Below are 14,087 nucleotides of genomic sequence, written 5' to 3' on the forward strand. Positions count from 1 at the left end.
GGATGACTTTAATAAAGTCATCCTAGTGGGTATGAAATGGGATCTGGCTATGGCTTTCATTTGCTTTTTCCTAATGACTAAGGATGCCAAGGATGCTTTCATATGCTTATGAGCTATTCAGAGGTACTGTTTTACTAAAGTGTTTTTCAAAAATCTGACATAAACTCAGTTGCCTGCTCCTTGATCACTTCTCCCTGGTGGGTTGACCCAGCCAGCCCACAGAGGAAGAGAAGCCAGGCAGTTCTGATGGGACCTGATAAGCTAGGGTCAGACAATAGGGGAAGAGGACCTCCCATTTCAGTGAACTAGGGAAGAGGGATAGGGAATGAAGAGGGAGGGAGGATGGGACTGGGAGGAGATCAGGGAGAGGGATACAACTGGGATATAGAGTGAATAAACTGTAAATAATCATAATCATAATCATAATCATGAATAAATTACTAAAAAAAATCAGCTAAAAAACAAAAAAATTCCCACATTTTAATGAAGGTGGCAATTGTTCACTTTTAAGAATTTTTAAGGACTGGAGAGATGGCTCGGAGGTTAAGAACACTGACTGTTCTTCCAAAGGTCCTGAGTTCAAGTTCCAGCAGCCACATGGTGGCGCACAGCCATCTATAGTGAGATATGGTGCCCTCTCCTGGCATGCAGGAACAGATGCAGGCAGAATACTGTATAAATCTTTAAAAATAATTTTTAAAATATGTCCTGAATACAAATATCTTAAAAAAAACAACATTTCACAGGTATCTCCTTTAAATATCTGGCTCACATTTTCATTTGATGGTTTTTAAATGATTTAACTTTACCTGGCTTTGAACCAGATTATGTGCGTATATTGTTTTTGAAAATCTTCCTAGAATTACTGAAAATTTAAGGCCATGTAGGAATCGCTAGTATTTATATTTGCAGGCTTAGTATATATGCATTTATTCACTGGTTTCTATTTTAGTAGGTGGCACAACCATGTACCCAGATACCTTACTTAAAAATTGTAGAGGTGCAGCTCAGTTAAGGCCTAGGTTTATGCTACAGCTGTTCAGAGCAACCAGCTGATACACCGAGGTTCACTGCTATTCAAGTCAGGGAGCGCATTCTGCCTTCTTAACGCCTCTCATGCTACTTTTCATCTTTATTCGATTCAAATCCTTACTGTTTTCCTGTTTAGATTTCTGCAACTTCTAGCGTTGTATTGTTACGTTCAGCACACACGTTTTCCCTTTCTATTCAACACGTGTGTACCCTTACCATACCGCTTCCAACTACCCATGGGCAAATGACATGACATGAGACAAATGACATGAGACAACAAGTCTCGTAAAATAGGCACGAGATAGACCTGCTGTGCACGTGGCCACTGACGGCGGTGAAGTGAGACACGCTGGCTCAAGGCAGTTCTGATAGTGGGCAGGAAGGGTTGGAGGTTCTTTGATAGAAAACAGCCCGCTCTTAGCCATGGCAATTAGTTTCTTCTTCTTCTTCTTCTTCTTCTTCTTCTTCTTCTTCTCTATTGGTTGTATCATCAAAGTCAACTTTCTATCTCCAAGGAAGGTAGCACAAGTCCATGGCTTAATTCCTGAAACTAACATTTGGGGAAGTGGGCTTAAGAGACTATTTTCAATTTTTAATGTCTCTGAGAGTGTTTTTTGTTGATATAATGCTTTTTAAAGTTTTTGTAGGTTCCCTGTGAATCTTACTAAGATTCAGGGGAATCGACAAAATGCATGTTTACATATCCCATCTCCGTCTTAGGCTTCTGTTAAAGAATCATGCCCATAATTTTTTACATGTCATTATATATGCATATATATAAAATAATTATATAATACTAATAATGTTGCATAAGGATAATAAACTACAAAATTATATAATAGATAATATATAAAATTATGTAGTGGCTACCAGAAAATTATGTAATAGATTATATGTGTATATGTGTGTATACATGCAAATATATGCATATATATTTATAAATATAAATAAATATGTATACATGTATAGTATAAATAAATATATGCATATATATATGCATCAAACTGTCAAGGTTTGTAGAGGGCCTTTGTCAGATTCAGTGGTGTTCTGGAATATGACCTTAGATTATTTTGAAGTCTTAATGAGTGACGCTATAGCTTTACCCTTGGCTTGATCTTTAGACTCTGTTTATCCAACAGTTCCATAGATTTTATTTATATATTTATTTACCTATTTATTTATTTATTTATGTTAGTATTTCAATGTGATTTTATTCTTTTTTGCACTTTTAAAAATTGTTATTATTATTAATTACAATTTCTTAATTGTGTATCCTGGCTGTAGCCCTCTCCCTCATCTCCTCCCAATCCCATCCTTCCTGTCTCTACACCCCCATGCCGTTTCCCCTAGTCCACTGATAAGGGAGGTCCTCCTCTCCTACTATCTGACCCTAGCCTATCAGTTCTCATCAGAAGTGTATGGATCCTCTTTCTCTGTGGCCAAGTAAGGCCACCCTGCCAGGGGGAGGCGATCAAAGAGCAAGCAAGGAAGTTCGTGCCAGAGACTGCCCCTACTCCCCTTACTAAGAGGTCCCCATGGAAACTGAGCTGCCCATAGGCTACACCTGAGCAGGGGGTCTAGGTCTTCTCCGTGCATGGTCCTTGGTTGATTCATCAATTTCTGCAGCCCCCTCCAGGCCCAGATTTTTTTTCTCTGTTGCTCTCCTTGTAGAGCTCCTGTCCCCTCCAGGTCTTTCTGTCTCCACCTTCTTCCATAAGATACCCTGCACACTGCCCACAGTTTGGCTATGAGTCTCCACATCTGCTTCTATTTCTTGCTGGTTGGGGTCTTTTAGAGGACATCTGTGGTAGGCTCCCTTTCTGTTCCCTCTCTTCGATGGCTTCTGGTGTCTAGCCTGTTGCCCTTCAGAATGAGGATTAAGCATCTTCCCTAGGGTCCTCCTTGTTGTTTAAGTTCTTTAGGACTATAGATTTTATGTGCACTTAGCCATTGCTTAATTTTAGCATCATTTGTTCTCTGTAAAAGTTGGGAAATTCCAATATTATCAAGTCTCATAAATCTTTAATAATTGCTCTCTCTTCTCTTTTGAGTAACTATAACCAGCCAAAAGAAACCACACAGTGTCTTTTCGTCTTTATTATGTCATCTCTTTTATTAGGTCACCGAGTTTGTTGGGCACATTTGTGTAATTTCCACACCAATGCAAACTTAGTCCTGCCTCTACATAGTGAAAACTCTTCATCCCCTTGTTTCGGTGGCATTCTCTTATTCTCCACGAAGCTCATGAGCAAATTCTCAAAGTTTTTTATTTACTAAATGTGCAGAAAATTTATACTAAAAAGCAATCACATTCCCCATTTTTTAAAATGGGTTCTACCTGTTTCAGGGTTCTGCAACCATTCCCCAGGTTTAAGGTTTTTATCTTGTTACCAAAATCTATTTTAATTAGCCTCACTTTCTCAGCTTCAGGGTGTCTCTTTAAGGCCAGACATGATATGGAAACTGGTTTCTTTCGTAACAAATTGTGCAAGAGAGAGAGAACACCAGTATAGAACTGCAGTGTTTTCTGCAGCATGCTCTGAACGTCACAGCCTGTCACTTCCGACATGCAGCCATGGTAGAATACGAGATTATTCTACACCAGAGTGTAAGAACCAGGAGATATTGGGAGTATCTTAGAGACCAGGTACAGCAAACAGTATTCGTGATGATGTCACTACCATTTTATACACTGTAAATTTTATTATTACATTTTCACCAGTTGTTGAATATGCCTCTTCCACCAGTTTTGTCTTAAAATGTTTAATTTGATTTAATGTATGAAGTAATCTCTTACTTCAAGCACTCGGTTTATGCCAGATACTTTTGAAAAGTCATAAAAACCAGTATGAAAGTGAAATCTTGAGGTTGTAAAGTAGACATATTTGATTTCGTGTATAGTTTCCTTGACCATCACAAACATTAGAGATTATAATTTAAGCACAAAATTAATCTCTTTGAAGAATCAAACTGTAGATTTCAATCTGATTATGTATAAAAGCAAAGCTAACTAAAATGTCCCATATTCTTATTTGTGAAAGGATGTTGTTTGTTTTACTGTCCTCGAGCCATCTGCCTACCATCTATTTGCCCACCTATGTGTAATCTGTCATCTCTCTCTTTATCTCTCTCTCTCTCTTTCTCACACATGCACACACACACACTCTCCCATAGCACAATTCACCCACATTAATGTGAATTAGACATGAATCAGTAGCACTTTGAAAAAAAAAAAAAAAAGTGAGTTGTCTTCTTTCTGCCTAGCTACAGTGGCTGGTTACCATGGAAATTATGGACAAGTTAGATTGCGTAGCAAGTGCTACTGTGAATGTATCTCTGTTGGAGGAGTTCTTGTGTTTATTGAACTTGAAGAAAGAGCCTTGATAATAAAGGCTGGCAAATATCCTAACAACGAAAGCTGTCTACCTAGATCAAGCAAATCCAGATCACTGTGGCTTTTGCCCTGACCCTGACTGAACTCAGCATCTCTCTTCCCTGCACACTGCAATCAGAGAACAAATAGCTAGTTTTTAATGCTAATGTAAGATTACATCTTTAATTACCATATGCAGAGACATAATTCATGCTTCATTAAATACTACAGAGGGTCAAGACTGATTCCCACATTTCTCTGCTATCACAAACTGTTACTTCTAGAATATTCACTTTTCATTGTGTTTTTCTACCATCATTTTTCAGTACTCATTAATGATAAGCTCGTTTCCCAAAACTGTCATTGACTGGAAATATATTAAAGCAGTCTTACCATTATAAAGAGCTTTTCTCTTCATAAATGCTTATTGTGCACACATAATTTAATGAAATGCTAACTATAGAACTATTTAAATATATTTATTAAATTATATATTATTTTAAATAATATATTTAATAAATTATATATTAAATTCTATAAATATTTATAAATTATATTTGTAGCTTTACATTAATATTTAAAACATTGAGAAATAAGAAATACTACTTCATGTCCTCATTAGGTAAATAAATTTTACATTTTCTTCTCTGTAAGTAAGCCTCTCTTCATTATTTCCATGCATATCATTTATAAGAAAAATTACATTCATATTCAGTCATGAAATGTTCTTGTTTTTTTTTTTACCCTCTCATGTTTTAATTTAATGAAAATAGCTTTTAACTTCCATTGTCCAATTACTACATATTATAATGCTGTTCTAGATAAAATAACTTTATCATTTTTACTTTTAAATGACCATTCCAACCAAGGGCGCTCACATTTCAAGTTACATAATATAGAGCCAAAAAGAAAAACAAAAGGTGCATGAGGTTCTAATTATTTGCATCTGAATTTCTTGTTACCTCATTGTTGTTATTTTCAGTGGGTCTCTGGTGAAGGGTGGTCATTTTGGGATAAATGACTTAGTTTCATGGGATGGAAAAATAAATGTACTTTCGGGAAAGAAGACCAGTTCAGACAAGAAAGGGAGGTGACAGCTGGAGGGTGAGAATTGACTGAGAGCATGTGGTGGCTGAGATCAGAGGCAGGGAGTATGAAAGGCAAGGGGTGTGAAAGCTGCATGAGAATGAAAGTAGCAGAGATCCCTAGAGTACTGGGAGATGAGAGGAGAAGGCACCAAAATGGCAGCCAGGAAGACTGCAAGTGGAGATCCTGAGGGTACCAGGCAGAAAATAACAGTTAGTTCCTGATGGTAGCTTACGCAGTGACAGGACTTTACAGATTGACTATGGAACAGAGAAAGACCAGCCACAGAGAGAGTAAAAGGTCAAACGTTACTAGAACACACAAATAGCTCCCATTTAGATGGTGGGGCCCTAGAGGTGAGGGTCCACCCAGGGTCTCTAGATTTGACTTTTTATAGGTTGCTGGGGACCTACCCTTTCCAGACTTCTCCCTGGTTGGTACTGCCAGGTTTTCTCCCTTGGATCCTCTCTTTTCTCTCTGCTGGACATTTAGTAACAGGAGCAATCTTTTGAGGATGGGGTTGGGGCAAAATTGGGAGCAAGAACATCCCTTTTTAAAGAGACTGTACCCATTTCCCAGATCATTCCAAGTTCCCTTGACCCTCCTTCAGTTTCAAATGGAGTTGACTCCATTATTAAATCACTGAAATGTGAACCTGTGATTACCCTAGTTAGAGGCATGCTTTTAGTCTCCAGTTACAGCCTTATTTATATCCATGGAGTCTTGCTGCTCTGCAGCCTGTCAACTAATCAATGAACTGACAAGCTCTGTTAGAAGAAGAAAAAAGAGAGGAAGAAGGAAGAAAGAAGGAGGAGAGGGGAAAAAAGGAGGGGAAGAGGAAAAGGAGGAGGAGGAGGGAGGAGGAAATAATAATAATAATAATAATAATAATAAATTGCTGTTAGTGCCTAGAGCACTTAACTGAACTGTTAGTCATTAGTTTTAGTTGACTCAGAGTTTACTCAGAGTGTAAAGAGAGACATAAACTTGGTCACCAAGTGTCCCGGGACATGACATTGTCAACATGATGTTGTTCTAATCATGCTATTTTCGTTTAACAGTTGTATTGATTGTTGGTTGGATTGTTTACATGTTTCTTGAGGGTAACTATTCCCCCAATTGATTAAGGGAATTCGAGGACTACTCAAAGATAAGGTTTGCAACAATACTTCTTGGGCCTGACCCTCAGAAATTTTACTTTAGTAAATTTTAGGGGAAACCCCGATGTCTGTTTTCTTAACATCCTCCTTCTTTCTTGTGCTCCTTGGGGACATCAGTGGTCCGTTGACACCTCATATGGGACAGTGTTCTAGGGATATGAAAAAATTTAGAAGATTACCTAATCTAAAAGCTATGAAATTTTGAGAACTCTATGGTATGGAATTTATGATAACTATGGCTAGTCAAAGGTGGGAATGATTCTCTGGCCTGATGATATCTGCCTTCATTACAGAAGATTAGTCAAGAAAATAATGGCTTCCACAGACTCTTGTAAATTAGATGACTGTCATGAAGGCTTAAGGACCTAAAATTACACAGCTGGTAGCCAGCCAACCTCCTATTTTGTCTTTTCTTTATAGATCTAACATGGGAAAGAATTCTTGTTAACTTAGGTATAAATGATAGGCTTAGAGGAATAAGTTCAATCATGATTCTTTAAGGAAGAGAAATAGAATGTGTTTAGGGAGGGGGGGAGTAGTGAAAGTCTCTTGGAAATGTGTAGAAATGAAAGTCGAGGTTATTATTTCCCCTCAAGCTAGTGCTGAAGGTATAACCAGTCAGGGTTCAGAAGGCAATAAAGACTCCAGTGGAGAATCTGAAAAGAGAGTGAAAGATGTTCTTTACCAAAAAATAAATAGATAAATAAGTAAATGGATGATCTTGAGTTGTAATTCAGTACGTTGATAACAGCTACATCAGTGCATGCCTAAGGGAAAATAAGGCTGGAATAGATAGCAAGGGATACTGCACACATTATCCCGGCACTCAAGAGACTGAATCAAAAAGATTATGAGTTCAAGTCCAGGCTGGGTTACTTTGAGTCGGGAGACAGCCTGAGCAACATGAGAACTTATCTCAAAAAAAACAAAACAATAAAAACAGTAAGAAAAAGAAGGAAGAAAATGAATTCCAATACACATTAGACAGACTTTGTTCAGCACTATATGGATTTTGCATTTCATTGTAAGGATGACTATTTCATTGGATGGAGAACAGAATAAACCAGTAGGTCTGAAGCACGTAATGGTGATTCTCCTACTGAGATGTGTTGGCCATCAGCATCTGTATGGCATCTAGAGGTAGAGTTGATGAGGAGTAGTTGGGAGAAGAATCTGTAGGACTCTATGATGGATTAAAAAACAGCCTATAAATGACAAGCCTGTAAATGATGATCAGACTACTGTAGTTCTCCAATCCAGTGTGTAGGAGAATTTAGGGTATTATAGAAAGATATATGATTTCCATCCCAGTTAATAATTTGGTATGTGGCATCTGTGCTTGAACATTTTATATTTAGTTTCCTACTTTCTAGTTAAATTACTCAGAATAGTCAACTACAAGGCAATACCCAGGGGCGGTGAGCTGGCTCAGCAGTGAAGAACACTCGCCGCCTTCCCTGACAACCTAAGTCTGGTCTCTCTAACCCACGTGGTAGAAGAAAAGAGCTGATTGCCACAGTTGTCTTCTCACCTCCACACCCGCAGTGGTACAAGTACCCACATTCACATACACACACACACAAAATAAATAAAATGCAATATAAAATTTGAAAAATACAAGCTTTTAAAGACAACAATGACATTCAGAACTTTCATATACTTGGAGACTGTCAGTTGTCATTCAGTACATCAGAGGATGTTGCTAATGATAATTAAAACAACATGATAGACTCATCTAGGTAATTGCTTACAACTATTCTCTAGTAAACCGATCATTAGTAAATGAACACATGATGCATTTCAATGAAGAAATAGCATCCCAGAACTTTGAGAGTTTTTAAGTTGCTTTCACAGTCTTACATAATACGTAACTTTAGAATTTTCAGAGATTCATTTTAATAATGATAAACCTTCAGTCTGTTTAGAACATTCCTGTTCCTTTAGTGCTTTTACAAAATACTTGCACCATTGAACTTAAAATAGCCCAATACAGTAAATAAGAAAAAAATAATTTCTGCTTTTATTGGAGTCAAACCTGAGAGCTCAGGAAACATCATGACTTGACTCCCATCGGTTTCTTTGTCTCTGCCTACCAACATTTCTCACAACCCAAATTACTCATCAACTGTACATGTGATGCACACACCCAACTCAGTTTTTGTTTGTTTGTCTGTTTAAATCAATACCTTTGCAGGCATGGTGCCTTTTAACTTAAAATACCAGTTTGCCTTCCTGAGCCAACTTCACTTTAAATTGCCAATTTCTTACCCATCCTTTAAATCTCTCAATATTTCTTCTTTCAAGAAATGTTTGACAAAAGTGCAGTGATCTGTGCCAGTTAGGAAGTCATTAGCATGAACCATGCAAGAGATGAGAGAATGAACAAATGAGTGAAACAGTAGAGCCTTCGGCTGGATTGCATTGCCCCTTGGAAGGCCTGATGCCCGTGTAATTTTCTTCTCTCTGCCGCTGGGAACAGGGCCTCTCTTGTAATACCACCGTGCCAGAGGTCGCGCTACGCCACCTACTTCGATGTTGCTGTTCTCCGCTGCCTTCTCCAGCCCCACTGGTCTGAGGAAGGCACTCAGTGGTCCCTGATGTACTATCTGCAAAGGCTGAGGCACATGCTGGAAGAGAAGCCGGAAAAGGCCCCCGAGCCGGACATTCCTCTCCTGCCCAGGCCTAGAAGTAGCTCGATGGTGGCGGCAGCTCCCTCGCTAGTGAACACCCATAAGACCCAAGTAAGGCAAACCTGGTCCACGGTTGCTCGGGCTAACAATGTCAGCATTTTCCGTTTCTCTCCTAGCTTCCAGCTCTGATGGGTTCCCGTGCCTAAAACTTGTTTGATGACTAACTCTCTTGCCGTATCCTTCTCTTTTGTTGGATGGCTAGAACTTTTGGCAGCTCTTCAGCTCTCTTTTCACTATTGACACAAGTGTATATTTTGTGCCTATTAATTTAGTATAAGCCTTTGTTCATACAGAGCATTGAAAATCAGGACTCCTAGAAAACCAGAGAACCAGGTCTGACAGGCAACATAATAATTACCAATATCATAAAATACAGACCATTAACATTTTACAGAATGTGACTCAACTTTTTTTCACAACTCAGAATCTTAGGTATCTCAAAGCTACCATTGGGAATATTATTTTTTATATATAGACTTGCAATTTATTATGGATATTGAGAGAAGTAACCGAATATACACTCAGACATAATAACATGCCTGAGAAGATTATTCTGATAAATGATACCCACATATCAACCAACGACTTGTTCTTTCCATCTTTCTCATCAGCTCCACTTAATGAAAATATAGAGGAATAGTTAGTTAGCTTGCAGAACACTCCAGCCATTTTGTTATGGTTAAACTTGAGTGGGATGGTTCTGAAAGTGTTTTCCTGCACATTCTAATGATAAGCATTGCTTGGGTAGTAAAGGTCCCCACACAACAAGCAACTTCTTTAGTGAGTTATTAACTAGAAAAATCTCAGGTCAGGAAGATCTGGGTGAATTTGGAAAAGGGGAAAATTAACAAAATATATAACATGAAAATGTTTTAATTAAAACAATATGTATCTCGTCCCTGTTTTCTTGTTATGTTGGGTCTGAGGCTACATGGCCTAAGGGCTAAAACTGGCAAACAGAAATTACAGTTCTTGTGAAATGTCTTTGCAATAGCAGAATTTGGATCCCAGAAGTTCAACCATGCAAGTTAAAAATTTTATAGCTCTCAAAACAATTGGCCTAGCTCCCTGAAAAACGTGACACCCCCAATAAAATAAGTAGTGGGCTTATGTAAGTCCTTAGTCATTGTTTCTGTTTATTGTTTGTTAAGGATCTGACCATGAAGTGTAATGAAGAAGAAAAATCTCTGAGCCCCGAGGCCTTTTCCAAGGTTTCATTGACAAATCTCCGAAGATCTGCTGTCCCAGATCTGTCTTCAGACCTGGGCATGAACATTTTTAAGAAGGTGGGTCCGCGTTGTAATATCTAAGTGCTATCCTTTGATATGCCACAAGATGCAAGGGTAGAAAAGGGAGGAAATAACAGCTCCCAAGTGTAACAGTGACTCACAGCATAACTCTGTAACCCAATGTGTATAAGCGTGTATGCGTGTGTGTGTGTGAGTGTGTGTGTGTGTGTCTGTCCTAGTCTAGATGTTCCACACAGTTATCATGAAGACGCCTATGATTCCGTGTGATGGTGGCGGTGGTAGTAGTGCAGTCATGATGATTTTAATTTTGCATGGTTCCATTTCACTTATCAAATACTTTATATAAGTAGTTCTTACTTTACCCAGGGGGACCCTAGTCTTTAAATGTTCAGAACAGAAATTACCCCACAGAAATGTTAGGCAGTTTGCTAAAGTTTAATCCTAACCTCAAAAACAAGACTCATATCTAAAAATCCACCTTCTTTGGGGCCTTCCACCCTGTCTCTCTTTCATCATTGTATAGAGTTAGTCACTTAGAAAATGATATGGGTAGACTCAGTTACATGTAGCAGCTTTGTTTTCTGTTTTTCAAAATTATTTGTTTAATTATATCGGTGAAGAACTTAGAAGTCAGTATTTACTTACTGTTTAGCTCATCTTGTTAATAAATAACAAGTGTGTCTCCTTCGTTAGTAACACAGCAGTAGGCACTGACCATAATTTTTCTAAAAACACCAAAATTTGGAGAAAAAAAAAGAGGGGAGGGGATTTTTATATTCCCAGTGCACATAGGTATTTGGAGTAGCTTTAAAAATCTAAGTGCCCAGGCCTAAGGCCAGACTAATGTGCTGAAAGCTAGATTCAGATATGGGTATATTTTTAAAGCTCTCCAAGCCGTTCTAAATTCTGAGTTACTCCTGATCTTGAACTTCTTTTGTATGGATAATAGATTTGTCTATTGTGTGCCATCTTTGACTGTCCTTGGAAACAGTGAAGCTGCTAACTAAAAACAACAGACTTCAAGCTTGGAAAGTAGAACAGAGTTAAAGGAAGTCAGGTCCAAGCGGCGGCTCGAGGCACTGTTCCTCTCTACCCCAGTGGTTTTCCACCGCTAGTGTGCATCAGAGAGCAGAGGCAGCCTCAGGGCTTGTCAAAACATAGCTCACTGGGCTTCTCCTTCTGAATTTTAAATGTTAGGCATGTCTGAGGGTGGCGTTGCAAGACTGCATACCTAACAAGTTCCCAAATGCTGCTGCTGCTGAGGGCTCAGGGTCTTCTCTTTGAGAACCTCTGCTCAAACTCACCCAGCAGGAAGACTTCCAGAAAGCATAGCATTTGCTTGGTTTCTCTTGCTCTATTAGCATTCTTGTGACATCCCCCCCCCACCCCCAATGGGTAATGCTCAATAATGGCCTAGGAGTCCTCTTCCCCACACAATTTCTGTGTTTACTCTTATATCTCCGTTGACTTGTGTCTGCTTTATCTTTCATCATTGCAGTTCAAGAGCCGCAAAGAAGACCGAGAGAGGAAAGGCTCCATTCCGTTCCATCACACGGGAAAGAGGAGACCGAGGAGAATGGGTGTGCCATTCCTGCTGCATGAGGACCATCTGGATGTGTCCCCCACCCGCAGTACATTCTCATTTGGAAGTTTCTCTGGGCTTGGAGAAGATAGGAGAAGCATCGAGAAGGGAGGCTGGCAAACCACCATCTTAGGTGACTACAAAGATCTTCCCAGTAGGGCACAGCCCAAGTGACCTATTTGTGAATCTGGATCTCAGGATCCCTTCCAAATCTAGATCTCTCTTGAACAGTTCATTTGAGAATAGTGAGCCCAAATGCAAGTCCTCCCTCCGATATTGAACTAATGTGGAGTTTTCACAACCAAAGATGTGCAGATAACTTAATTAATCATAAGAGAAATTTCTATGATTATCCAGTAAAGGCCATATTCCTTAGATCATTATAGATGCAGAGACATGGCCATAGAGAATTCTGTATATTAATTATCATTTTTTTTTTAAATCAAAGACAGACTTTTGCTTAACTCTTATTAAGAAAGAAAGAAAATAAAGAAAAGAAAATTGGCACCACCACCCCTTTGGATGACATGTTAAGAAGGGAAGCTTAATATCAGAAGCTGACAGCCAGCGAGCCACACCAGATGTTCTCTGACGTTTGTCTTAGAGTGGGGCTGACCTTATCCCAAGCAGTTTCATCAATCATCTTGACCTTGAGTGTTCCTGAGTCAAGTTCAATTCTTGCTATTTCGGTTGAACTCTGTGTTCTTCTTCATACCCTCTTACTCTATAGCTGTCCTCTAGAAAGAAAAGAATCTTAGCAGATACTCTTCTAGATTTTAAAAGCCTCTTGTGATACTCTCCTCCGTCTCAGGGAAATTGACCCGGCGGGGCAGCTCAGATGCAGCCACTGAAATGGAAAGCCTGAGTGCCAGGCACTCCCACTCCCATCACACCCTGGTGAGCGACCTGCCAGACCACTCCAACAGCCATGGAGAAAACACTGTCAAGGAAGGTGCGTCCTGCAGGGGAGGCGGGCAAGAGGCAGTGTGGGAAGGAGTACAGATTTCTTTCATTCTTACACTGTTACCCATTCTTTCCAGTTAGGGTTTCCATTGCTCTGATGAAACACCATGACCAAAAGCAGCACGGGGAAGAAGGGGTTTATTTGGCTTCTGCTTCCACACTGCTGCTCATTAGACATGGAAATCAGAACAAGAGCTCAAATGGGGCAGAAACCTGGAGGCAGGAGCTGATACAGAGGCCATGCAGGGGTGCTGCTCATTGCTTGTCTCACGTGGCTTACTTAGCTGCTTTCTTATAGAACCCAGAACCACCAGCTCAGGGATGGCACAACCCATAATGGGCTGGGACCCTCACATCAATCACTAATTAAGAAAATGTCCTCCAAGCTTGTCTACAGCTGGATCTTACGAAGCCATTTTGTTGGCTGAGGTCCCCGAGTCTCATTGACTTTAGCTTGTGACAAGTTGGCATACACCATGTTGATAGTTCTCTGCACCATCAGAAATCTACTTCTTAGCTATTCTTAACACAGCTTTCGTAAGCAGCAGCTGTTTTCTACTATTTGATGAGCACTGTACCTCCCGGGGGTAGAGCAAGGACAAGGCACTCATACATATTTTAAAAGATCATAAGCCCAAAGGCTGGAAAATGTCTAGATTCATTGCTTTCCCACCTCCGTGCTATATCTTCAAGGCAGGAAGCTCCTAGAAGTCGGTGGGAATGAAGTCAAACCTCTCTAGGGCCACTAGATCATTTTTCTGACAGCTGCTAGTTCGTCTTGGTGGCTTCTGTGGAGCAAACGTGTCTCTGGGTGGTCTTACTCTTTACTTTGAACACAACTGTTCATTCTTTTCGTTATTGTTCCGCTTCCAGCATAAACTTCATCCCTTGATCCCTTTTGTTCCCGGACTCTATTATGGGTATTTGATACTATCTATTATTTATCATTAC

At 39.5% G+C, this 14,087-nt stretch overlaps 1 protein-coding gene across 11 annotated transcripts in view; it reads left to right on the plus strand.

Annotated features, from left to right (window-relative positions):
* The window catches only part of Unc80 (unc-80 homolog, NALCN channel complex subunit), a 181,264-nt gene that overhangs the window by 22,321 nt on the left and 144,856 nt on the right, over nt 1–14,087 (plus strand). For all 11 annotated transcript variants that reach the window (XM_060368545.1, XM_060368540.1, XM_060368538.1 and 8 more), the window contains exons 8-11: nt 9,131–9,392; nt 10,493–10,627; nt 12,090–12,306; nt 12,985–13,125. In XM_060368545.1, coding sequence (XP_060224528.1) covers nt 9,131–9,392; nt 10,493–10,627; nt 12,090–12,306; nt 12,985–13,125 — 755 coding nt within the window. The remainder of the gene's footprint in view (nt 1–9,130; nt 9,393–10,492; nt 10,628–12,089; nt 12,307–12,984; nt 13,126–14,087) is intronic.

This window comes from Meriones unguiculatus, chromosome 15, assembly GCF_030254825.1.
Source record: "Meriones unguiculatus strain TT.TT164.6M chromosome 15, Bangor_MerUng_6.1, whole genome shotgun sequence".
Taxonomy (NCBI): Eukaryota; Metazoa; Chordata; class Mammalia; order Rodentia; family Muridae; genus Meriones; species Meriones unguiculatus.